Below are 27466 nucleotides of genomic sequence, written 5' to 3'. Positions count from 1 at the left end.
TGTAGAACTGACTATTATATGTAGATAATTTGGTTTGAAATTAATCAATACGGCTAGTGTGAAAATGTAATTATGTCTGATTGAAATTGACACATGATTACTTGGTACTTATTATATGGTTGCAGGGTAAAAGTTCTTCAGTCACGTTTTTACGAAATGATTTTAATGCCAATGTTTGTAAAGACTTACCTCTCAGTCTACACACACGTTGGCCGCGCGGCTTAAGCGTTAGCCTATAGTGTCGTGGGTCCCAGGATCGAATCCTGGGTCTGACAAGTACACATATTGTTTTTCAATTTGTGTATGAGTCGGAGTATGGACCTAATAGGTTGAGCAAGTGGCTGACATCCATTTCTCGTAAAAACAAAAATCTGTTAATACAAACCTCCACTCCGTGGAGGTCCATATGATTCTATTAGGATTGGACATGGTCGAAGAAGAAGAAGTATGTAAATAATTGTGTATCATAGATTTTGTCACATGTAAGCAAAATAAATATAATATACTTATTTTAATTTATAGAAATAGCTTAATAATTGAGAAAATTATTTTTAACTCTAAGTAAAATTAAAGTAACACAATATCAAAATTTTAATTATATATAAATAATCTAAAAGAAATAAAAAATATACACCAATTAACTTCTAAGCAAGTATTTTTAAAACTGTGATTTATTTCAAAACCGATTATCTCAGTTGCAAGTTGCAACCAAACTGACTTAAGCACTTTTACGTCGAAACGACAGCATTATTTTTACTGAGTATTTCTTTCATGATGATAACTTTAAATTATTATTCTTAGTCGCAATACATTGTATTGATTTAAATAAAATATAATATTATATAGTATTAATTACACTTAGTTTCATGACCCAGGACCAGTTTTGTCCGCTTCAATGTGGCATTTTCAATTGGAAAAGAATATTATGCAATAATAAAGATATTTATACTAAAAAAAATAAAAGGTAAAAGTATTTATTTATTAAAGATATAGTAAAGAATCATTAAATATATTTTTTAAATAAACCCTGTATAATAAGTCAAATAAATTTACGTAGCTTATCATAAAATATTATTTTAATCCTATTTAGGTACAGAAAGACTAGTTAACACGCTAATATTTTCGATCTTCGTGAATCTTCAATCTTAAAACATGAATTTTCATAAAATCCGATAGGAAGAGATTGGGATAAAAAACATCTTTAAACCAACTGCAAATAATTATTCGGCCACTTAGTAGGAAGACATTCGAGTAGCCTGGACAAAAGAGTGATCTCTGATGGCGTCGAAGAGAAGACGTTTCAAGAGTGTGAGACTGTTGAGAACGCTTGTAATTTCAGTGATCACCACCCTCCCGCAGTAATGAGGCAAATGATAAATTCATTATTATTTAGGTCAGCCAACAAGATCAATCATAGAAAATAAGTATAATTATAATATAGAATAAAATAATATGTGATGGTCCGAATAACAGGCGGACACAAAAAGCATAATTAATCAAATTAAATTAGATCAAATATTAGGTAGGGTATATGCTTCATAACTTCGCACTCCGGCTCTAGGAAATGATGTAATATATTCTAAAAATATATATTTTACATATATTATCTGTCTTTTTATGTATTAGGTACTACATTTATATTCATACAACTAAATATCATTTGATGTAATCAGGCAAAGAGGCGTATCAGTATAGAATCAGCTGTACAGAATATAATTGGAAAGTTATTGAAAATAGTTTTTAAAAAAAACGGTACTGTTCGGTTAAAGCGGATACATCGGAAAACCCATTTTGAAAATAGTCGATAAACTGGATTATTTTTTAGGTTAACCTAACCAAACCTAACCTAACCTAAACTAACCCAAACTAACAAATAATCCAGTTTATCGGCTATTTTCAAAATGCGTTTTCCGCTGTATCCGCTTTAACCGAACAGTACCAAAAAAACAAGAAAAACACAATAGTCAGTAGTAAACATAAGAAAACAGATACTAAAAATCAGGAACTGGAAAAGACGTGCGGAGGACCGTTCCAGCTGGAGGACAGTGGTGGAGTAGGCCAGGGCTCGACTTGAGCTGTAGCGCCATCGAAGAAGAAGAAGAAACATAAGAAAAATAGAAAAAAAATACAGAAATCATCTGAAAGTATATATCTAGAGAAGACAGGCAATATAAGAAAAGAAAAATACAATAAAAAGCCGTAGTCCAGATACAATAATTAGTCGAGAATTTTGGGAGCAACTTAATTCGAAAGAGGCAAGAGAACAAAACGGATACACACGATCACTGTGAAGATTCAAGGTTCTGCAGAGTCGAGCCACCAAATAATTGTAACCTATATTGGTTTTATGAAGAGAAATTTAGGTACTTAAGCTACATAAAGTGAATATTGATATTTCAATAAAGAATAATTATGAGTAATTCAATAAATCATCACGAATTGAAAGGCAATTTATAGTTATAATAACAGAAACCCCTAATTATTGAATCAAACTAAATCTTTCGCCTGTATTTTCTCTATACACTACTGAGTGTACCATATTGAACCACGATTCGTGAGCCTTTCTTTCAAAGTGCATGACCGTTTTTCGTTGTTGTTTATGTTTTTTTTTTTGCCATATTCAAATCCATAGCACGCGTCCCACTAAAGCTCTCAAAAACCTGAAAAGTACCAGTACAAACAGGCGATATTCCTTTGGCACTACGAATTTTCCACATCGAATCCTGTTTTGCAATCCTTTATGCTTTAAGCTGTAGGCCGTGGTTTGTACAGGATATTTATAATATTATTGAAATAATTAGCATATTTTTTAATTTTACAATATTTTGGTTTAAAAAAGTTTTATAGAAAGAAATATTCATAATATATTAACTATTTAATATTCACTAATATATTACATTTCACAATATATATTGTTTATATGTAAAAATAAAAAGGTATTTTAAGGACATGATTTTTGAGTTCAGGTGATTGATTCTGAAGGTATTAAATACAATTAATATTATTGGGATAATCCAAAAATATTGAAAAAAGCTTTCTTGCATAGATATACAGCCCATACGGCAATAAGGGTCACTAATTTTAGAACAAGTGCTGAAATAAGAAGTGTAGAATAATTTGGCATACAAACAAAAGTGATATGTACTTTATATTAAAATCTATGGGATAATCATTGCAATAATGATATATTTTTATTAATTAGACATAGTGAATAAGAAGGAAAATCTGACATCTTTCTGTAATTAACTACTTAAACAATTTAAGCAACAGAAAATCTTTTATTATTTAAACATGCTAATGGGATTTAACCAAGGTAATATTATTGTAAATTATATTTAGCCAAACATTATGCTAAAAATCTACAAACATGAGATAATATGATTTTATATAGAGATGTAGAAACAAATCGATAATGAGAAATTTTCGAATAAATGTTGAAAAAATACTGACCATTGTTAACAATATAAAAACGTGGGTTTGTTATTTTACAGACACTCGGTAAACCACCTACTTAAAAAGCTTCAAACGATAATTCGACCAACGTAAAACTTGAAGTGGTTCACAACTTAAAGCTTGTTTGGTGCCATAATATTTGTTTGGCACAAAGCTCTGTCTGCAAAATTTTCAAATGGTAAAATTAGCTTTTAAGTTTAAGAGAGTTTATATACTAATATTGTTCTAAAGTTTTTATGTTTATAATTTTTTATTCTATCTATAATTATCCAGGGTTAAAAAGTTGTGTACGACGGAAGCAGCTTTAAAGTAACGTTGTAATATATATTATATTTTTTTTTCTTTTCGACCATGTCCGATCCTAATAGGATCATATTATGGGCCCCCACAGAGTGGAGGTTTGTATCAACAGATTTTATTTTTACGACAAATGGATGTCAGCCACTTGCTCAACCTATTAGGTCCATACTCTGACTCATACACAAATTGAAAAACAATATGTGTACTTGCCAGACCCAGGATTTGAGCCTGGGACCCTCGACACTATAGACCGGCGCTTAAGCCACGCGGCTATCGTGGGTGTAGTACGAATATATTAGACTTTTCCTAGTCTGAAAATTATATATTATACTTAACCTTAATTATTTTAAACGGTTCTCGAAAGATTGACTGCAGATGATATATGTATTTGAATTTCAATTTTTTACTTTTGTTGTTTTTCTTTGTACAAGATTCGTATAACAAAACGTTACTTGTAGTGAAACATCTCCCATAGTTAGTATATGAATGTAATAGTTTTTTTATTAAGTTGTGAAGTGGGTGCAATTATCCGTATGGTAAATTGTCCCGTAACGATTCTGGCCACCATCAAACTAACCACACCCTTAGCAGTAATCTTTATACCATGAAACAAAACATAATGGAAATTAGGTTACCTTCTGTTTGAGGGTGCAATAAGGCTTACATATTGAGTGTGGAGAATTATGGGATAAAATAATGTATAATTTGTAATAATGAAAGTTTCGTCTGTATTTTAATAAATGCATTACAGTTTGTCACGTAAACGAATCGCGCGTTTAATACTGGTAATATTTATGGGCACTGAAGCGCTTCGTGTTTCTTGGGGCTTAAAGCTTAACCGTCAATTAAAATACTAAACTGAGTTCCACTTCAAAGTCTTTATCCAGGCAACTGGCTTTCACATAATTCATATATTTTGTGCAGTATACTACACCTACGATGGCTGCGCGGCTTAAGCGTCGGCCTATAGCGTCGTGGGTCCTAGGTTCGAATCCTGGGTCTGGGGTAAGTACACATATTGTTTTTCAATTTGTGTGTGAGTCATAGTATGGATCTACTAGATTGAGCAAGTGGCTGACATCCATTTCTTGTAAAAACAAAAATCTGTTAATACGAACGTCCACTCTGTGGAGGCCCTTATTATGATCCTATTTAGATCGGATATTGTCGAAAGAATACTCATAATACAGTCGATGGCAACTATACAGCATGATATATATTGTACGTAGCTTTATGAACTATCACATGATAATTATTTAAAAATTGCCAAATGTCAAACTGCCGCGTTAATGCTAATTCAATTAAAATATAGATATAAAATCTGCATAACCTTGTGTAGCCGTGTAGGTTTATGATATCTGAAATCTCCATTGCAGTGTAGACAAAGGCTGCACGTGGGATATAATATAATTAACGCAAATGCATTGTATGCTATTCTCAAGCTGTTCTAGAATCTAGACTAGAGCCATGCGCACGTGATGCCTACTGGATATTATTTCGTATATCTGCCAGACACGCGCCTCGTGCCTTTGACATTAATATAAATGTACTCCTTAACTGACTGCAATAAAACCATATTCTATATTCGTGTATTACTAAGTTGTAATTATATAATACTAATTTTCCGCTTGTCAAGCATACGTTCAACTTCTCTCTAGTCTACAATAGCTCCGAATAAAAAATACATAAGTAACTGAAACATCCCTTATTTCGTTATTGTTTAAATAACACATACATTCAAGATTTAAAAAAATCATTCAAATTCAAATCCCCCCCCCCCTTACGGCGAACATTACAAATTATAAACGTTCACAACATAACATTTAAAAAAAAAACAAAGAAATATTATTAAACAGTTTAATTACTCGGTGGAATATCATGCCGTGGGTCCCAGGTTCGAATCCTGGGTCTAGCAAGTACACATATTGTTTTTAAATGTGTGCGTGAGTCAGGGTATGGACCTAATAGGTTGAGCAAGTGGCTGAGATCCATTTCTCGTAAAAAACAAAATCTGTTAATACAAACCTCTACTCTGTGGAGGCCCATATGATCCTATTAGGATCGGACATGGTCGGAAAGAAGAAATAAATATATGCAGTATCACAAAACAGTTAAAGGTACACAAATTATAAAGCATAGAAGCACATCAAATGGAAACAATTTTAAGAATTTATAAAACAACGCCCACCTATACTCATCCTCACGTAGGTGGAATATATCAACATCCGAAGCAATTTGGTTGAACAGAGTTACTGCCCTCCCAATTGGCATCACCAATGGCAGGTTAGTTCTTTACATTGGGAGAACAAACAACTGATGCTCCCGATTTATAAGATGATTATCAGGGACACACAGCTACAGTATATAAGCATACCCAACAGAAAGCAAGTTGGATGAAGCTATATACAAAAAATCTCGTATTTTACATACACTTACTTGCTTAATCATAATATTATGACGAATATAATATAGTATTCAGGTAAATATTATATTTATAGGTTTAAGGCTATACCTCAGTTGAGGCATGGTCTAAAAAGATCGTGGCTCGGCGATGCGCGGATTGTGCAAATGACGCGTGCCGAACAAAATATAATTTGTCATATAAATCCAACATGCGTTCATTTAATGTTCTGTTTATTGTTCTATTAGTAACAATAATAATATATTCATTGACAGGTTTTCTTTTTCAAGTAAATAGGTAACGTTTTTAGTCATCTTTACACGATTTAAGAATTATTACCCCCGTCGCCATCACGAAACAAATTGACGTGTTCACATCTCGACGTTCGCTCTCCGATTGCCAGCGAATCCAAAATTTCGTCGCACCTATAGTTGAAAATTATTTGCCGTTTCACTGAAGTACCGTCTTAAGTAACATGTGATAAAACTAACGTTATGATTAATAGAGATTATATTTAAATCATAATTTTATCGGCGTCAATATATACAGAATATTAAATTATTTAGCTAAATGTTTCATGACGAAGTTATAATAATAAAGTAATCCTTTTCTAATAAATATTAAAAATTTCAAAGAGTATTACAGAATTACATACTGTATTCAATATAGTATTACCATACTTATACTATTAGATAATGTTAGTATGAAGAAGCCTTTCATTCATATCAAGCAATTTACTGAATAATGAAAAGCTTTATAAAAATCACCATTTAAATTGCCTCGCCTTAAGGGTTTTGGTGCACTTTGATGGTTCATTCAAATTTAAATTGTCTCTTCTAATAAAGTGTTTAGCGTCATTACTTAATCGCATTTAATTTTCTTTAGAAATACCGCCCTTAATTTCATTCCATTAATCTTATTTTACAGTTTATAGTACAAGACGTTTGATGTTTTTCGAAAATGTTTCAACAAAAATTTTATTTCGTTATCATCATTTGATTATAAACAGCTTTAATTTTTTTAGAAAGAGCGGCTCCAAATATAGATTTAATACAATGAAATATAATATAAACGATAATTAACTTAATTCTATGTCTACGTATGCAATTGAAACAAGCGAAAAGTTGAAATCCGGATAACAATTAATGGAATAGTACAAAACATAAATCAATCATAATTTTAAGTTTTAGAGTCAATAGAATTAATTTTCTAAACACGATCTGTTATATCAATCGTGAATCTGTCAATAATATCGTACATGTTTAAATGTTTTAAACTATGTATACGTGGGTAATTAATATAACATATATTATAATTTATTGTACCTACTGTTGGTTGAATTATATTGTATTGCATAAAATTTATTTTAACATAACTTTTACAGAATTACAGTTGCCGAATTGTAATGCTTCAAACCATCATAAGAAAATATATAAATTTATTATATTATATATAAAATATATAAATTTCACTTTAATCATGGAGTCAGGAAACATGCAGAATTATACAATTGACTAAAAAACTAATTTTGAAAGTGTTATTAATCACTAAATAATTACAAGATAAAAAGAACTTTTTATATACTTACCACGTTTTTAAATTTTCTGTTGAATTATATAAACTTGACAATTCTATGTATTAATAATTTTGGACAAATAAGGCAATTGTCAACAAATCATTTTTTTGCTATTTTGCAACAAACAAACAAATATAGAATACTGAAATGTCATTTTGATTTCCATAGTAATGCACGTATATATTAATAATTTAGTTGCCAGGACGACTCCCTTAGCAACCAATAATAGTGCATTGGATTACGGATTTTTTCCGAAATAACTTTTCATACAAAACAGAATTAACTGAAAATGAATTCAATTCTACTTAAAGATGGCTAAAAGTATTAAAAGAATGCATTGGCATCGTGTTCTGATATAATCTAAAAGCTTCAAATGTCTAGCTAGTCGGGAAGTTAGTTAAAAATCGATTGCAATATTTGTGCTGGATAAACAACCACCGGACAAACAAGAATACGAGCTAAGAAATACGTGGTAAAAATGTTTAAGAAATACTTATATTTTTGCAGTCAACGATATTCTCACAATTGAAAAAAGTTATTTTAAAATAATCCTTCGTTGAACGCTTTTATCATATTTTTTTTACATTTTTTGTTATGTAATTCGATGACGTCCCGTGGGGGTGGGCAGATTATATGTTTCATAGGGGTGGCACATTATAAATGGCGGCGAATGAATGAACGAATGCAAACATCACAACTTTTGAGAGCAGTGGAGGAATTCCTCGAAGCAAACGTGCAATCGCGGTTTATTGCTAAGGCAACATTTTGTGCCTAAAAAGTGTGCCTCAAAATATTGTCAGCGCTACAGACCTCCACGTACCTAACATCGTTACTGTGTGAGAGAAAGTTTTGTGGAAATGTTCTAATTCACAGCGGATGGTGTGTGTAGGTCAATTTTGAAGATTTTTGATTTAGTCTGTTAAACATAGCCGAAAATAAATAACAAAATAAATAAAAAGATACCTAACAAATTTGCATATAATTTAAAACTAAAAATGAAAAATCACAGCATTCTAAGTCTGCTTAAGGATGGCACTTTGTTTAGGGATGTCACTGATCTTAGACATAGAGGGCATCAGTTGTTTATTCTCCCAAGGTGCAGAACCAACCTGCCACTGGTGATCCCAATTGGAAGGGCGTTAACTATGTTCAACCAAATTGCTTCGTGTGATGATATATTCCACTTGCGTGAGGTGAGTTTCGGTGGATGCTATTTTATAAATTCTTAAGATAAGCAAACTTGGTGTACTTCTTTGAACTTCTATAAATGTATAATAATTGTATTTTAAATGCTCTTGTATGTTTATATTACATAGTATCGTCTCTGTTCTGGCAGAACACACTAACTGGAGAATACTAGTTTTGAGTAATTTGATTTTGAAGTTGTTAAAATGTTTGAAATGGTCTATCATGTGAGTTTACTAAGTAATCGTAAAAGGACGACTTTAAAATAAAGACTGTTTATTTATTAAGAAGGTTTCCAGACGGAAAAGTTTGAAATAAGGAACATTTTGGTATAACTAACTCAATATGTCATTTTTTCGAATTAGCGTCTTCTGCCAGAACAGTGACGATATGTTCTCTTTTTTTATTAAAATTTTTATTGCTTTTTTCTTCTTCTTTATAATGATGTTTCATGTCATGTTGTGAACGTCTTAAACTTATAATTTGTAATGTCCACAATGTGTTAAAAAAAATAATTGAATTGGTGTAATTGTATGTCATATAAAAATTAAATAACGAGACTTCGCAGTACAAAACAAGTCTACATTATTATTCTATTAAGTTAGGTCACTGGGGTAATGTTAGTGTAGCATAACATAATAATGACCTATTTCCAATCTGCGAACACATTCCGAATTGAAAATCTTATAATTTCACATGTTTAAAATATAATGTCTACACGCCTTTCTGTCTTATTTAATGTTTAAAGTGATAAAACAAGATGTCGGTCATGTGAATTCAGTCACAATTTATATAATACTATTTTATTCGCGCTAGAAATTTAATTTGCTAATGGCAACACACCATTTTCAATTTCGCACGTTACGGTGCGGCGCACAATCCGGTCGAAAACGTCAGACTGAATAATTGTATTAAATATTATTTGCAGTTTTTTTTTGTTTTTTATTTTACTTTTGGTCTGAAAATTTTTACATTCTTGCATAAATTATTGGTCACTTTCTTAATACGATTATCTCGCGAAAGAATTTGCATCGAGTTATTTGAAAATTTCACTTTTATGCAATAAATGACTTTACATTGGTTATTGTACTGTTTAGGAAAAGTATAATATTGCAGTTAAACTTGGTTATTACGAGGAAGATGGGACCGACTGAATTTGCTCGTTTCAAACGTTACTCGTTATATCAGAGAATAGGTATTTTAATATGAGCGGTCACATAACACAAAAAGTCGCAATTCAAACAAAAATACACAATTAGAATTTTTCCCCGAAACAAGAATGGCATTTATAAACTACAAAAAAACATGTTTATCGTAATGAACGCTGGTAGGTACCTAGTCACTTCACAAACCTTGTATTTTTTATATGCAATTTCAACCATATGCGTTTATACTTTTTCAATATTGTCGGCGAAAACACCAACTAGGTAGGTACTGAGACACTTAACTAGTGTCATAAACGTAGTACGATTCCGGTGGCATCTTGTCCGGTTGGATTTTATTGTTTAGGGTCGAAATGTTTTTAAACGATCGACACATTAACAGTTTTAAGAAAATTTTGACCATATTTTAGCACGGTATAACCGGGTGACAAATGTTGAAGTTCTCAATCGAATGGGAAAGGACCGAGAAGTTTTACGTTGTATCAAAACCAGGAAACTACAGTACCTCGGCCACATTATGAGAGGACAAAAATACGGCATTCCCCATCTTGTAATTCAATATAAGATCAATGGGAAGCGTAGCAGAGGACGGCGCCCCATTTCGTGGCTTAAGAACCTCCGTGATTGGTACGAGTGCAGCTCCACTGAACTGTTCCGGGTAGCAGACGACAAAGATAAGATCGCCTTGATGGTGGCCGACCTCCGCTAGGGGATGGCACATTAAGAAGAACCGATATGTAGCTCGTTATTAAACTGAATAAATGTATGGAGAAAATCATAAACTAAAATGTCAACGAATGTTTCCTCGTTACATCCAAGATCTCGCTATATTCGTGATCGTAATAACCGTGTGCGACTGTATTTTATATTCTTTAAATTCTATACAATAGTTAACTTGAAAAAGATGGATATAAAACAAAATAAAGTATTGGGTTTTTTTTGTGTCTGTGTTTCATACATAGGTAATGTGTTGTTCCTTAATGAGTATTAGTTTCCGTTTTCTTACATTGTTGGCGAAACTTAACAAAAGTTCCCACAACCGTTGTCAATTTTCAAGCCTGTTGATTCTCTATTAGTCATCATATAATCATACACGAATGTATTTTTAACTGTCTGTATGCAATTGTATAATAGATGTGCTTTTTCTTTTTGATACTTGCATCATTGCAGTATCTTACAGAATTTATAATTCCAGATAATTGTTACCTGAAAGCAACAGTGGGATAAGTCAAAAATTCTAGTTTTGAGATAATTGAACTTTTGTACAAATAAAATCGTTACATACATGTTAATTTGTTTTTCTTATGATATATAATAGATAATAATGGTAAAATTGTATGTCTACCATCATTAACAGGGGGTTATTTAAGTTATCCCACTATTCCTTTGAAGTTATAGGACATTTATTTAATTAATGCAACATTGGTATTTTTCTTATTATTAGATTTTATATTTTTTAAATCTCAGTGACTCATTATGTAGGTATAGCTTTCAGCAATTGATTGGTATACTTGTCTAAAAATCGACTATTTTCACTTTATTGTACTGTTGTTCTCAGGTAGCGATATATGAAATAAAAATTAATTCCTGTAATTAGATAAAAACCAATGAAATGTTTCCCATTGCTTATTATCTTGTATCTTTGTGATACGGGAATACACAGAATTATGTGATGTAATAGAATTTGCTATACCTACATTTTAAATAAAAATGTGCAGGACATGGATAGAAGAAGAGATAGTCGCTGAACATATCTAGTCATCTTGTTACTCAATGAAGAAAAATTTAAGTGCGACAGCGCAAAATGAGGGAAAGCCTATAATAAAGCCTATAATCGTGTTTGACTCGACGATCGAGAGGTTGGAGGTGACCGTGAACAGGCTAGCCGCGAACTCGATGCGTGTGGGTCTTCATCTGAATGCCGCTAAGACCAAATCCATGTGCAGTGCTGCTTGCATCGACGCCGACACTCCTCTGCGGGTTTCTGGTCTGCCCGTCGAGCTGGTGTCCAGATTCAAGTACTTGGGTGCCACGGTTGCCGATGATGGTGGTATTTCTAGTGAGCTTGGAATCCGCATGGGTGTGGCGGGCTCTGCGTTCAACCAACTTGGAGTCGCATGGAGGTCAAGGCTGTATTCTGTGAGGACCAAATGTCGTTTGTTTAACGCGTGCGTGCTACCTGTGCTCCTGTATGGCTGTGAGACATGGCATCTTACTAAGCTTCAAGAGTCACGGCTTTTGAGCTTTGAGAATCGATGTCTCCGCAGAATCTTAGGGGTACATTGGTACGACCGCGTTACAAATATCCGAGTTCGTGAGCAGACACAACAGCCTTCGGTGATTGAAGTTATCACGAAGAGACGATTCACGTGGCTGGGACATGTATTCCGGATGCCGCCAAAGAGTGCGGCACTTCGTACCCTTGTGGCACAGCCTCACCCTGCAGCGATGCTACAAAAGCGACCTACGTGCTGCAGGTCTGACATGGCGGGAGGCACAGGAGTTGGCGATGGACCGAGGGAAGTGGCGCCAACTTGTGCTTGCCCTATGCCCCAATGTTGGGACGTGACAGGGTGAAAGAAGAAGAAGAAGAATAATCAGCTTGGAGAGGTCTTCATTAAGCAGTGGATTGATGCAGACTAATTACGACAATATTACGGATAACGCATATTTATTTCAACCCCGTCATTCCACGAAAGTTAAAGCCGCATTTAGATCAAGCGAGCGAATGGTGTTCTTCCCCCACTCCAGCAAAATTCTCTTGATGTAAACGCTTTTTGTTGAGCGAGCATAAGAATTTCGCTGGAAGAACAAACATTCGCTCGCTCGGTCTAAATGCGGCTTAATACTTTGGACGCGGAAGACGCACACGGTGCGTAATGACCAGGCGGCCGATCGATGTAATTAACGTGCATTTTAAAGGGGGCAATTAAAATCTCATTATCTCTTCAGCAGCGAAAGCGTTAAGCGTGTTTTTTTAAAGGACATTTTAATATTAATTGTAACCTAAACATTTTCAATTACATTTTTGTTCAAATAATATATAAAAACTAATTATTCAGAATTTTCGAATCAAGAAATAGGTTGTCGGGCTGTTGGAGATTGTGCACCTGTTAGTCTACAACGATTAAAAAACTTTAAAAGTTTCAATAATATCGTCACCTCAATACTACAACAGATAGATAACTTGATTTTTACTGTTTTTGAGATACCTATCTATTAAATATTATGATTTTACATTTCATTCTCTATAAAATGATACAACTAGGTATGGCAGAAGTTAACGGGAACTGGATTAATTTTGTGTTATAATTATAATTAAAATATTAGATAACTTTAAAACCATAAATGCATTAAATGAATAAAATAATATATCTACAATATTTTTTCATACAATTGAATATTTTTAATTGTTTCCTATTAGACAAGCACAATTTTCCATTTTCATTTTAAATAATAATTATAGCCTAGATTTATGTTAATCAAGTAAAGTTTAAATTTCATTTTCCCAACAATGACCAAATCAGAGTTACCTAGTTGTGTTGAGGTGACGATATAATATTGAAATTATTATTTTTTATTCAATACGCAATATTTAAGATAAGTTGGATTCTTCATAAATAAAACATATTTTTTTAAAACTTCAAACTTAAAACACACTTGCGCCATAAAAATCCGCAATACTATGTCTCAGTTGTATTTTTGTATGCAACATTTAATTTGAAAATGACCCCCTGTTTTTAAATGCATCCACCGTGAAACGTTAATCGGACTGCATAATTATATTTTGGTTTGATCAGATCTACGCCCTAATTTTATACTAATATTACGATTCTTTAATGTAGCTATGTTTTGTATTGGTGTATTATAATATTAACAATTCTTAATACACAATTTGCCGTAGATGGATGATGACAAATGAAAACGTTATCCACGTAAAAGTTAAATGGATAATACGGGTAGCAAACACGTGTTAATATAGAATTAGTTCACATCCCTTATCAACTAATTCAAAAAAACAAAACAAGTACTCTACAAAACAGTTGTTCGGGCATGCGTTGCTTGGAAAGCACAAAGTGAAAATTCGTTGGTTGTTCCTTCAACCAACGAGTTCCTGCAAAAAATCTGTGTATTGGTTTGACGGAGTTCGGCTTATAATGTCGTAGGTCTCAAGTTCGAATCCTGGGTCTGGCAAGTACACATTTGTTTTTTTGAGTCAGATTATGGACTTAATGGGTTGAGAAATTGGCTAAAATTCATTTCTCGTAAAACAAAAATCTGTCAATACAAACCTCTACTCTGTGGTGGCCTATATGATATTATTAGGATCGGACATGGTCAAAAAATATAAATATATGTATACTTATATTATAATAATGAAAGTGTCACATGCCGTATCCTAGATTGGACGACTTTAGTAGGCAGGACACGTGCATTGTGCAGATGATGGCAAGCAGAAATCTTGTAGACATTTTTACAGACTAGTTGAACATCGGAGGCGTAATGGACTGATCAAATCCGGTGCTACTTGCGTCCTTATCCATGATTTGAACATTGGAGCAGAGGACAGATAACCGTGAAATCTTCTAGTGACAAGATTTAGATCTGAGTCTTCAAGCAAAATCTCTAAATAATCAAATATTTAGTTTGTTTGTTAGTACACCAGAAGTATGTAAAAGTGAAATGATTATTTTTTTATAAATTGAAAATTATATGTAAATACATATTGTATACGTTTCCGATATAATATTATAATATCACAAAATATTTATTTAAAGCTTTGCTAATCGAAATAAATAATTTACTTCCACCCTATTTTAAAAGTGTCTCCCCTTTACGATTTTTTAAAAAAATATATTACGTTGATGCTCAAACAAAATGACGGTGATTTTACCATATTTCAATTCTAATTCAAACATGTATAAACTATTTTGGTAGTAGCCAGTCATCGCAGTACTCAGGGTGACCAACTTAATTTTAATACGGCGACCATAATTTTGTATTTAAATAAAAGTATTGGGTTGTTTATATTGTTAATTCACTTAATTATTATATTGACTTAAATTAGATTATAAAACTGTTCCTTAAATCATTTCATAATAACTTTAAGATTTCTTGTAACAAATTGTATGAAGCGGATATATTAATAAAGCGTCATGGTTATTAGCAAGGCCTGAACAAAAACGATGCATGAGTGCGAGTGAGAAAGTATTCGGCACCCTTACAATCTCTGCGACACGCGCTAGAGTAAGATAAAAGGTCTACTAGCTACAAGCCAGTTTCCAAAAGTATCGCCATCAAATCGGGGCGAAACGCTTTACATGGCGTCGATAACTTGCGAGCTCGTGTTGCTAAAATTGATATTTTTTGTGTTAAACATAAAGTCAGTGGTAAATATTTTTGGTTAATTAAGTAGAAAAGCTTGTTCTGTGTGTTGTCTTAAAATGTGGTAGCCGTACTGATAAGCAAGAAGATGGTATTACGTTTCATAAGTAAGTTGATACATGTTCGTGATAATTTATTTGTATTTTATTATATATTTTAATATCAGTGACCTAGTGTTTCTTTAAAATAACTTAAATTATGGATATCTTTATCCAATGGTTGCATTTTGACCGCTTAAAAATACTATATAACGTAAACAAATTGAAAATTATATTTTAATTCTGAGCGTCTAGTGCGAGCACTTTGGGCGAGCACTAGCGAAATGGTCTATGGTCTCGAACATTTGTAGACGAATGCGTTCGCTCGCTCACAAACCAAACGCAAGGCACGCGGCTTCATTTAGCAATGCAACGGGTGGCGTCTAGATGTATCTATAGTCTAAAATTTTTAGGGTTTTATGAGACATCTGCTAATAATTATGAAGATTTAAATTGTATTATGTCAAAATAGTAAAAAAAATATTGTATATTTTCGTTCAAACTTATTGAGATCGTAGTTGTAATGTTTGTCTGTTCGTGTTTGTTCGGTTATAACTAAAAAAAACTACCGGTTTGATAGTGATATGAGTTGTTGATACCAATTTAGTAGAATTTTGTTAAACTTTCATCTCGATTCTCAATAGGTGTATCATAAAAAAACTTGTCAAAAAAGACACACTTGCAACAATATGAAGTGAAGCGCGTGCCAGGATTAATATTACGAATAAGGCCATCCTCTCACGGCGCAACTTATGTCCGTCGAAACTGAAACTAAAATTCCAGCCAGTATCTGGCTAATGTATTTCAATGGCGGCTCGCTGACGGCGAGACTGGAATCTCTCAGCTTCAAAACGGTCGCGAAGAGATGCGACATGCTAGTCGCGCGGTCTCTGAAGTTTCCAGTCACCGTAAAACAGTAGTACCAACATCATTAGATTTCGGTGAAAAATCATATTTTCTTACCAAAATTGGTAGCACTTCGTAAAGCCGCTAGCGTCATATCGTAAAAACCAAAACAACCAGAGACGTCAAAAGTAAATATTAATCGGAAAATTAAAATAACATAATTGTAAACGCTGCAGCGCGCGTATTGTCAGTTTTTGTACAACACAGCTGACAGTCCAGTTTGATAGTTTGAGGTTATGTGATTATTATTTCAACTGGGTTTCAGTAGCGCCGTGTGCGAAGCATCACATTGGTCAGTTTATGAGTTCCTTCACAAACCAGTTCCATCAGATTTCAGTTGCGCCGTGGGAGGATGGCCTTAGTATATTTTTTCACTCTGTATATCTGTCTACCCTTTATTTCTATATTTAACGCAGAAAGTTTGTTTTCATAACTACGGTAATATTATTCAATTGCACAATTGCGGATTTCGCAATCGTCCAGTTGTCTTAGTGTCCGGATAGCATATTCAGTATAACGGTGACAAATCGGCCCATTCCTTATCAACGAAGTTTATTACGTGTTATCTAAATATTATATTGTAATGAAAAATAACATTATAAAAAATGTACGTATTATTTTATATACTTAACTGATTTCGCATTCGTAACCATTAGAAACTGTTGTATACATCATTATCCACGTTAATCTTATTTTTTTATATTCCATCTTGTTTCGTTGCAATTTAGTGGTATAACAAAAAATTATAGCAAAATAATATTGGATCATATCATCGGTGTTTTTTTTAAGTGCGAATCAACCATGTTGGCAAAATTGAGATTTTAATAAAAAAAAAAAACAATATGTTCTATCTTTGTTGTGTAAAAATGGCGAATTTGTATCCCACAGAAAAGTACTAGGTCGAATATCCACTTAGTGTTATAGATAAAAAGCGAATGTTATATTATAAAGCCTATTATAAAGAGAGTATTCTTTCTACGCTTTATTTATAAACTTGTTAAACATTTATAATCATCCACAGGTAATTAATCAATAAATGTCAAAAGTTAAAAATCCTCCTCCTGTAAAATAGCATATTGGTTAATTCGCTATTTTTACAAAACACAGCTTACTTAGTTACTTAACATAGATATCAATGACTTCTTCAAAGGTTACTTTGTTTTCGTAAATACCTAACTTTCATGAACGATTTAATCTCTAGTAACCTTGATGTAAAAACAAAAGATTTGTTGCAAAATTTCAAGTAATCTGAATTCAATTTTCCGATCTATTAATGATTGCGATTCAAAATGACCGTGGAAATTATTTATGCCTTGTCATAACAATAAACAGAAATTAGTCACTTTTTGGCGTTGAAATAATGCAACAAACTTTATTTTGTGTGAACTTGACTAGGAACCTATTTTTAAATCAATGAACTTTGCCTGATTGGTCCGACCGGAAAACTCTTGGTTTATTTGTTCAAAAGATAAATTATATAATATTTAAACAATGAGAATAAATATTATTTAAACGGAAAACTAGTTTAAGATAAGAAATCTTAGCTTAAAATTATGATGTTAACTGACAAAAATTTCTTAGTAGAATTCCAAACCAATTAATTAACGTAGGAATAAAATCTGTTGTTTTTTTCAATAAATTTTGTAAATTATGATACTATTAAGAATTTTTCACCCACTGATATTTTGGCGGAAATGCTTCACGGCGTTCTCCGAAATGGTTAAATTAGTAATATTCTAAATTGGATGCGTGTTTTTGGATGTGATAGCGGCTACTATATTGTTATATTTATTATTATTTTAAGATAACTTCAAATGAATATTGGTAAATCTCCCGGTTCTGATAGTGTCAAGAATAAAATACAGTATAATTAATAATAAGACAAAAACGACAAAATTACTGTCTGGAAGGACTTGACCAGTGTAATGTTGGAATCGAGCGATTTACACTGTTGGTCAGCTGACTCAACATCAAATCAATCCACCTTGTGTATTATAAAATTGTAGATATTATGTCTCGGCTAAAATTGTACGTTAAGTAGCACGCTTGGCTGTCAATATAAATGTTGGAAGTTAAACGCTAACTATAACCTACCATGGTATTTTTTAAATATAATTTACACATCATCAGGATTCACTCTTCTGAATAAATATTCTTACCGCGCGTAAAAATCTTCAATTCAATTGATAGAAATAGGTAAATTTATTAGGCGTTTAAACAGATTTGTATCAAACTAATTTTATTTAAGTAATGAATATCTATTACTTATTGATTTCTGGTAATGAGTATAATGTATTTTTTGACCAAACAGGTTCGATTTTAGTGTTTATTTTAGTACCAGATGAAGTTTTTTATAGATATTTAACCAAAATGTAGAATCCTATCATCATCAGCCAAGGTCAATCCACTGCTGGATGAAGGCCTCCCCAAGCTTTCTCCAACTCTCTCGGTCCTGTGTCGTTCGCTGCCACGTATTTCCGCTGAACATTACCAGTTCGTCAATCCAGCGGCTTTTAGGGCGACCATGTGGCCGTTTCGTGCCCCTTGGGTACCACTGGATGACGGCATTTGTCCAGCGGCCGTCCTTTCGCCGAGCAATGTGCCCCGCCCATCTCCATTTCAGCTGTTTGGCAACGTCTATTACATCGCGTACTCCTGTCTTGTTCCTAACCCATTCGTTTCTCTTACGGTCCTTTCGCGTGATGCCCAACATACACCTCTCCATGCCTCGCTGTGTGACTCTTAGCCTTTGGACATCTCTCGTGTTGAGGGTCCACGTCTCGCAGCCATACGTGAGCACGGGTAGCACACATTGGTTGAACACCCTACGCTTAAGACTGTAGAATCCTATAGTAGGTGTTAAATACCTACATATTGTCACCTCAATACTACAACTAGATAACTCTGATTTGAATGATAATGATGAAAATGAAATTTAAACTTTACTTGATTAACATAAATCTAGCTAGGCTATAATTATTATTTAAAATAAACATAGAAAAGGGTGCTTGTCTAATTGGGAATAATTAAATAATGTTCAATTGTAGGAAAAAATATTGTGGATATATTATTTTGTTAATTCAATGCATTTATGGTTTTTAAGTTATCTAATATTTTCAAAAACAAAATTAATACAGTTCCCATTAACTTCTGACATACCTAGTTTTATCATTTTGTAGAGAAGGAAATGTGGAATCATATTCAATAGCTATCTTAAAAACGGTTCCATGACAAAACAGAACAGTGACAAAACGAACATGACAAAAAAGAACATGACAAAACAGAACATGACAAAACATAACAACGATAAATATAACTATGACCTTTCAGGAAAAATATAAATTTAATATTGAAATTGTCCTATCTCTATTATGTTGATAGATTTTTAATAGCACAGATTTTCAATACGCCATAATAAATCAAATTATATACCTAATTTCTGCATTCCTAATCGCTAGAAAGCCTCAAATAAACGGGACTTAACTCGGTGTTACCGGCTAGCTTAGGATATCTCATCTTAATCAATATAATATGTTCAAAATGATTGGGTGACTAGGTACAACGAAATAATAACATAACCTAACCTAAATATATTCCACAAAAATTAATGTTTCATTTTTCCCCTGGCTGTTCTGTTTTGTCACTGTTCTGTTTTGTCATGTTCTGTTTTGTCCGGTTAACCTTAAAAACAGTGAAAATCAAGTTATCTAATTGTAGTATTGAGGTGACGATATATATATTTAGTATATACGATATGTTATACACAAGTGTACGCCTATATTATTTTTATTATTAAGTAGGTGTACAGCATGTAAAAATAATTAATAATGATTTATGATCCTTTTCCCGCCCATCTACTTAAAACAGTTTCAAATAAATCGATACAAGATCGAATCACCGTATTCTCCTACGTTTTAATAGCCAAAATCTTCACACGTGTAAAAGTTTGGTTACCTGTCGTGAGTTATAGCTTCTTCTATTATACCTACGCAGGTAGACACGGTCCGCTACTTTTGTACCTCTACCCCTCTTCCGTTTAACACTCCTGCGCCACCTGACTGCACTGCACTGTCTCTACGCTATTGTGTTTTAGTAGCATTTTATTTTGTGGGGGAATATGGAGTGAGTACATTTTTTAGAAGTGGGCGGCTCGTAATGAATACAATAATCTTTTATGTACATTTATTGTTGTTAAAACGTTTACCACTTATAAAGATTTAGCTACGTAAAAGTTCGATGCGCTAACATGTTTGGAGGCCCCTTACGAAAACGTTATCCTTGCGATAACCTGCAAAAGTTATATTATCAAAAAAATCATGCTTTGTATTTGTTAATGGAAAAAAGTACGCATCGTTTTATGTTTTTAGTATGTGCTTTTGACGATTACATGTAAATTGTACGTATTACATTTCGCCATATATCACCATGAACTGTCGTACCAGAAAGAGATGGCTGAATAGCATTGTGATCAAAAATACGCATTCTTGTAGCGTACCAAACAGTGATGTTCCAATGTTATCAGATTCAGTAAAAACATTGATTTGATAGGTACCTACGCCTTGATACTTACGATCACCTACTTATAAATAATATTTAATTTACTTACCAACCTGTTTTATTCTGTCTTTCTTGTATTCCGGTGGTTTTATTGCTTATTTTTAATTGTTTTTTTTTAGACATGAATTTGATCTTAATGATATACGGCCATCAGTTTCTGATACATTAGCTTACGGTGAACTTTGATTTATGATCAACATGATACATGCAATAGTTTTCCTGACACGTTTGACTAAGTCACCGCCTAGTCTGTTGTATGGAATCTGCCAATGCTATTTTTTTAAAATACAAAATCGTTTCTCAATCGCGTTATATAAGTATCAAAGTGTACCTAACCAAAATTGCAAGATTAAGAGATACATTTAAGCGTGTTTTTATTATTTTGCTAATAATTTAATATATGAGATAACTATATTTTACCTGACCAAAGCTGATTGTAGATAACACAAAATTTTAGTCTCAAAACCTGAAGTGCAAAATTGGCATATTGTATAAACTATTCTATGAATATTACAAAACAGGTTATATGTGTTCCTCCTGAACGAAAAAAAACTAACAACTAGTTATATTAAATACGACGTGTTTGTGTGAATTTATTATAGAATTATATAATTTAATTAAAATAAAAATGCTAAATATTATAGTTTTTATTAATATTTAAATAATAATCAGTAAACCCGTTCCTTGAAATCACTTTTTCATAATGATTATTATACTATTTTACGAAATGATGATAGATTTTTTTACTTTGAGTTTTGTAATATAATATGTACCTATATACACACGTAAAGCCTGAAGACGAACCAATCGTTGTAACTAATATTTAAGTAATTATTTAATAGTATAAAAGTTTTAATTGGATTTTAAATTAAATGTCTCTAAAGCCCCCATCGGGTGATAGTCATATATTTGGTATATAGTCGATATCTCTGACAGTGTTTATACCACGCTTGTTGTAGGTATTGGTTTATTTAAAAATATAGTATAACTATTTAATTTATCTTGTATTATACATGCTGTCATGTTAAATCATTTATTACCTATTATTCTTACAATAATTATCATTATTCTTGTCAACCGGATCAGATTCATTGCTAGCAGCGCTCGAAATGGAAAATTTTACGAACCGGAGCGCTCTATAATTTTCCTAAATTATTAACGTATTTATCTAGTTTTATATTTTTTAAGTATAAAAATAAGTGTGTTCGATTTTTTGTTCTAATATGTCCTACTTAGCTCAGGTCAAATTATTTTTTCCACGAGAAGGAACGATAGTATCGAGGATTGATGAACTGATGCTACGCTCTGGTGCATTCCGGTCTATTTAGAGCCCTGATTGATAAATAAATGCCTTCCCTATCTCCCTCCACTTTTCTACATTCCTAGTTTTTCACTATCACATACTTACAACCACATAAGTTTTTCCACTCGTCGAACAACGTGTCCTGTCTATTGCCATTTCATCTGATTAGCGACGTCAGTCACATTGTGTACTCTTATCTATTTTCTTGTCAATTATTCTTTCAAAATGAAGTACAATATTTAATGGATGATCATTTCACATATCGTATTAGATGAAGGTGACAATAATTTACTCAACATTACAAAATAAATAATCCAAGAGTTTCCATCATCTTCGCTTTTAGAAAATGAAAATTTTGTAGAATATTCTAGCCTAGAAATATGGACATCGAATAAACAATAAACGATACTTATTCGTTTCATAAAACCAATTTTTACCACGAGCCGTTTATGGAAGTCCCGATTTACCTTTCCAAACATTAAATTTCATCCATCGGGCCTCATATTATCATTATACCTAACAACAAAATGGCCGCCTTAATTCTAGTTCCCTTTTCCACCACTGCCGCGACGAAAGCAGCGCCACCGCAGTGTCTCAATAGCGTCGACTCAAAACCTCCATACTCTCAAATCGTATAGTACCCGCTCGCTGTAGTTGTGAATTTTCTCGTGTTTATCTGCGGAAAAGTCAATGAAAAACTCCAGTTCTGTGAGAAAACTTGTGGCAATATTGTCGATTGACATTATGGAATCAGTTTAAATCGGTTTTTGTGGTTATCGCAGTCATGACGAAGGGGAAAACTCAACATAACACGGCACTCTATCAAACTTGCAAGGTGAGTTTTTACTCAAAAATATTGTTGATATTGTCATGCCCACCTGTAACCATGTCTCTGAAAACAAACTGCAGAATTGATTAGCACACATTAATTATGTATCTAACAAACATAAACATATGACAGTTAACTTTTTAGTAATAAACGAAAACCTATCAAAAAAATATTATGTTTGTTTTCATTAAATCCTGATTTAAATGCAGTTACCTGTAACTTCCTCATTTGATTATGTTTGATAGTTTACAATGAATTTAAAATATATTATTAGATAACAATTTTAATAAGTAATATTTATACATTTAAATCAATTGATTTTTATTTGTCAAAATTGTGACTGTTTTGTATAGATTTTTATCGTTTTTTTTACTGAGTACTTATTTCTTTTCGTGAAGTAAAGTTTTGTATCATTTTAAAGATATGGCATGGTCTCATATTGTGTTTTTGAATTTATTGTATTCAAAATTGACCTCGAGTCTCACGAAAAGTTATATTCACCACCGCTAAACTTCTACGGTTCTTTTGCTTCGTAGCCATTGTAATATCAGAAATCGAAAACATTTTTTACGCCATAATTTTTATTTTTATATACTTAGTGACAATGTTGATAATTGATCATAACGTCTCTGTTCTGGCAGAACACACTAACTGGAGAATACTAGTTTTGAGTAATTTGACTTTGAAATTGTTAAAATGTTTGAAAATGGTCTATCATGTAAGTTTATTAAGTAATCGTAAAAAGGATGACTTTAAAATAAAGACTGTTTATTTATTAAGAAGGTTTCCAGACGGTAAAGTTTGAAATAAAGAACATTTTGGTATAACTAACTCAATATGTCATTTTTTCGAATTAGTATTTTCTGCCTGAACAGTGACGATAACATCATTAATATGTGTATTTTTTTTTCAAAAAGATTTTTTCTAGAGGTTATATATTTCTCTGAGGTGTTTCCTAATTATTTGTGTTCTATAAAGAATGTTACATTCTTAAATCTTGCAAATTATTCGTTAAAAAATTTTTTTTCAGTTATTCTGACACCGGTTAGTAATTGAGGGAATATACTTTGATTTAAAATACAAAAGCCGATTGCCAAAAAGTAACGTAATTTAGAAAGTGCTAGTTAACTTCATCGCAATTAGATAGGACACGTATAGTTTAATGGTCTGAGCACATGGGCGCGAATCGCAGGGGGCGCAGGTTCGAATTTTGCTGGGTGTCGTATTTTTAAATCTTATAATTTTGAATGTTAAATTCTTAACACTATTTGTTGAATAAAAAAAAGCATGATGATTGAGAAATGATTTTTTTTAATTTAATACTTATTGGAATATTAAATAAAAACATGTGGGAAAATGTAACAATAATTATGTTGACGTTTCTTTTAATAATCACCAACCAGTCTCTAGCTTATTGTAATCAAAAAATGTCATTATTGTCATCAGTTAATATAGGCTTCATTTCTCTTCAGTAAACAGCCTCATTTTTTAGTTATTTAGTAATTTTATTAGTCCACATTGCCCTAAATTCTACTATGCGTATATCCAATAGCATTGGATTCAAATTTTAAACTCGACTAACTTAAAACTAAAAAATCGTACCAATAACAAATGAGCGCTGGGCATGCGAATCATATTATTAAATTCATTTATTTAAAGTTTAGACTCTATACAATATACACCTACACACACATACATAAAGTGTGTGTGTTTTTTTTTCTAGATGCCTTTATGGATACCTCGCATTTACTGTCGAGGTTTCTTAAGGACTTTAGCACGCAAACTACTCTACTTGATGCTAGTCAAATGAAAATTGTGCCGGCTGAGAGAATATGCCTTATTAAAAACTAATCTTCTACCCGCATCGGATATTGCTAATTTGAATTCGGCCAGGGCCTATGAAACCGCCTTGCAAAAACCCTGGAAAATTCTTTGTAGCGCAAGACGGTGGTGATTCTAATGAATATTTTGTCGTATTCATTGGGAACTGAGGACTGCGATTTGTAGTCGAGTTTTTTTCCCGTGGTAAAAGAAATGTCACATAGGACTGATATTCTGAGCATATACTTATCTTATCTTATATGATTGCAGTCACTGGATCTGAAAGGCATGAATCATCATTACATGTCACCATTTATTATTTTCATGAAGTGTGTGTTATAACACAACTAATTCATACACTTTTAAAATATGTTGTTTTATTTTTAACATATCTAATTCGTCGTTTTTACAGTGATCTGCGTTTATAATTATTGGGTGATCATCACACATTACCTTTATGATATATTATTTGCTATAGATTTAATGTTTATAACTTGGTATTACATTTACAGTATACTTTTACAATTAAGCTACTGACATCTTACTAAATTATGACGATTTAAATTAGTAGTCATTACAAAAATGCTTACCTAATTGCGTTATAATGTTGGCTATCAATTGCTAATAATTTAATAAACTATTTATTTTATTCAACGAATAAGACACAAGATTTGAGAATGTAACATTCTATATATTGAACATACATAATTTGAAAACATCTCATGCATATTGTCATATAATTGTTTTTGACTGGGGATAGGTATTGGGATATAAGATAGGGATAAGCATGAGACTCGGGGAAATGGGATGCAGGGTCGTGGATGGTTTGACAATTACCTCTAAGACCTCAGTTACCTGTCCGGTTACTTCGCTCATTCGTGTGATGTTCCTGTATTAATAATAAAGTACATAAAGATGGAATAAATATAAATATCTCGGATTGAGCGCCACTCTATGTTGATGCATAGAGACAATAGTGATAAGGAAAATTAAATGAAACGCAAGTAGAGAAATTTCAACAATTGTATAATTAATAAATAAGATAACTTGCGGGCTACAGTGTATAGAGAAATATAATTACTTAAGTGAATCACGAGCACCTAATGCGATATAATATTTAAATAAATAAGAACAAAGACCCAAAAGCTAAGTTCGAAACAAAGACTAGTTCGGTGGACCGTAACATAAATGAACAATAAATACCAATTACACAAAAGGCTCTCCAGCCTATTCGCTGCCCTCGATTCCTTCCAGGACGGAATCGAGGGGTCCGTCTTCAAACGTGGGGGAACCGTGGAGTTCCTCCGATCTCCTGGCGTGGGGGGGACGTCCTTCGGATGACCATCGTCCACGTCTCCAAAACGTCAGGAAATCGAAAGCCCTGTGCCCAGGGCCCGAGGCTCGGAACGGGCCAAGACGTCTGCTTCCTTCGAAAGGTCAAGACTGAGAGAACGACTCCTGCTTCACCTTCGTGTAAAAAGCCCGCTATCTCCGATAGCGCCGGAAATAGTGTCACGAACTCCGTACAAACTATCCCGTGCGCAGGCGTGATCCGGTCGTACTTTTGCGTAGTGTTGCCCTCGTAAAGACTTCCTTGGCTTAGTGTGTTATGTTATAAAATAACATGACAATATACACACTAGAAAATGTTACATTCTCAAATCTTGTGTCTCATTCGTTGAATAAAAGAAACAGTTTATTATATTTATATTGAAAAAAAAAACACTTAATATCTTTAATTAAATAACAAGATAAAAATATAGATATTTTCATTATATAGTTTACCAAGATTAAATAAATATATTTGACAACCAAACGTTGGCGATCCCATTCAATTTAAACCTCCGAGTATAAAACCTTTGATTCGTTTTATTTTATCTATAGAGGCACGAGCTCCTCTGTTCTTAGAGAGACGCCGGAGGTTCAAAATTAAAAGGTCCTCAACAATACAACTGCGGTCCCACTCTCGCTTATACGAGTGCAGCCGTGCTGAAACGAGACCAATATTATCATCATATTCGTCAGGGTTTCAAAAAAAGCTCGTGTGTAGTACTATACGGTTTTACTATAAGTATAGTTTGTGCGATGAAGAAACTCGTTGGGTCAGTTTAACAAACTCTTTGGCGGGAAATTCAAATGTTTGGTTAACCATTTTTTAAAGTAAACTTTAACTTTTGTCTTGTATAGCAAATAATATACTACTTTTACGCTGTTTTGTTGACAATAACGGTATTTTTTTCTTGTAGATTTTAACACATCCTATTTTAAAGTGCCATTTGTATTAACATAACACTATATTATTATTATATTACATAGTATATCAGTGGCGAAGGGTGGAGGTAGGATGTTAAGATCTGACATAAATAGTTCATACTTAACATTGTCAGTCAAACGTATTAGCTTTCTTTGAACTATAAAATATCTAGATAGTGTTTATTAGTTTTTAAAATTAAATTATTAAACTCTGCCTAATCTAAACCATAGTAGATAATAGTCAAAAAATATTCATTTATCTATAAAATATCTAAAATTATGGCATTAAACATACA

At 32.7% G+C, this 27466-nt stretch overlaps 1 protein-coding gene across 2 annotated transcripts in view; it reads left to right on the top strand.

Moving 5' to 3' along the window:
- The window catches only part of ec (ubiquitin specific peptidase echinus), a 424072-nt gene that overhangs the window by 241734 nt on the left and 154872 nt on the right, over positions 1 to 27466 (top strand). The window contains exon 1 of one of the 2 annotated variants that reach the window (XM_085950312.1): positions 22887 to 23102. The exons of the other annotated variant lie outside the window; for it this stretch is intronic. Within the exon in view, the coding sequence (XP_085806438.1) occupies positions 23052 to 23102 (51 nt within the window). The 5' untranslated portion in view covers positions 22887 to 23051. Of the gene's footprint in view, positions 1 to 22886; positions 23103 to 27466 lie in introns of those variants that run through there. 2 annotated transcript variants of the gene reach the window in all.

Source organism: Rhyacophila brunnea, unplaced genomic scaffold (assembly GCF_057557595.1).
Source record: "Rhyacophila brunnea isolate RB1 unplaced genomic scaffold, BYU_Rbru_1.0 scaffold_10, whole genome shotgun sequence".
Taxonomy (NCBI): Eukaryota; Metazoa; Arthropoda; class Insecta; order Trichoptera; family Rhyacophilidae; genus Rhyacophila; species Rhyacophila brunnea.
The sequence above is the reverse complement of the archived record's forward strand: the minus strand, read 5'-3'. Positions and strand labels throughout refer to the sequence as shown.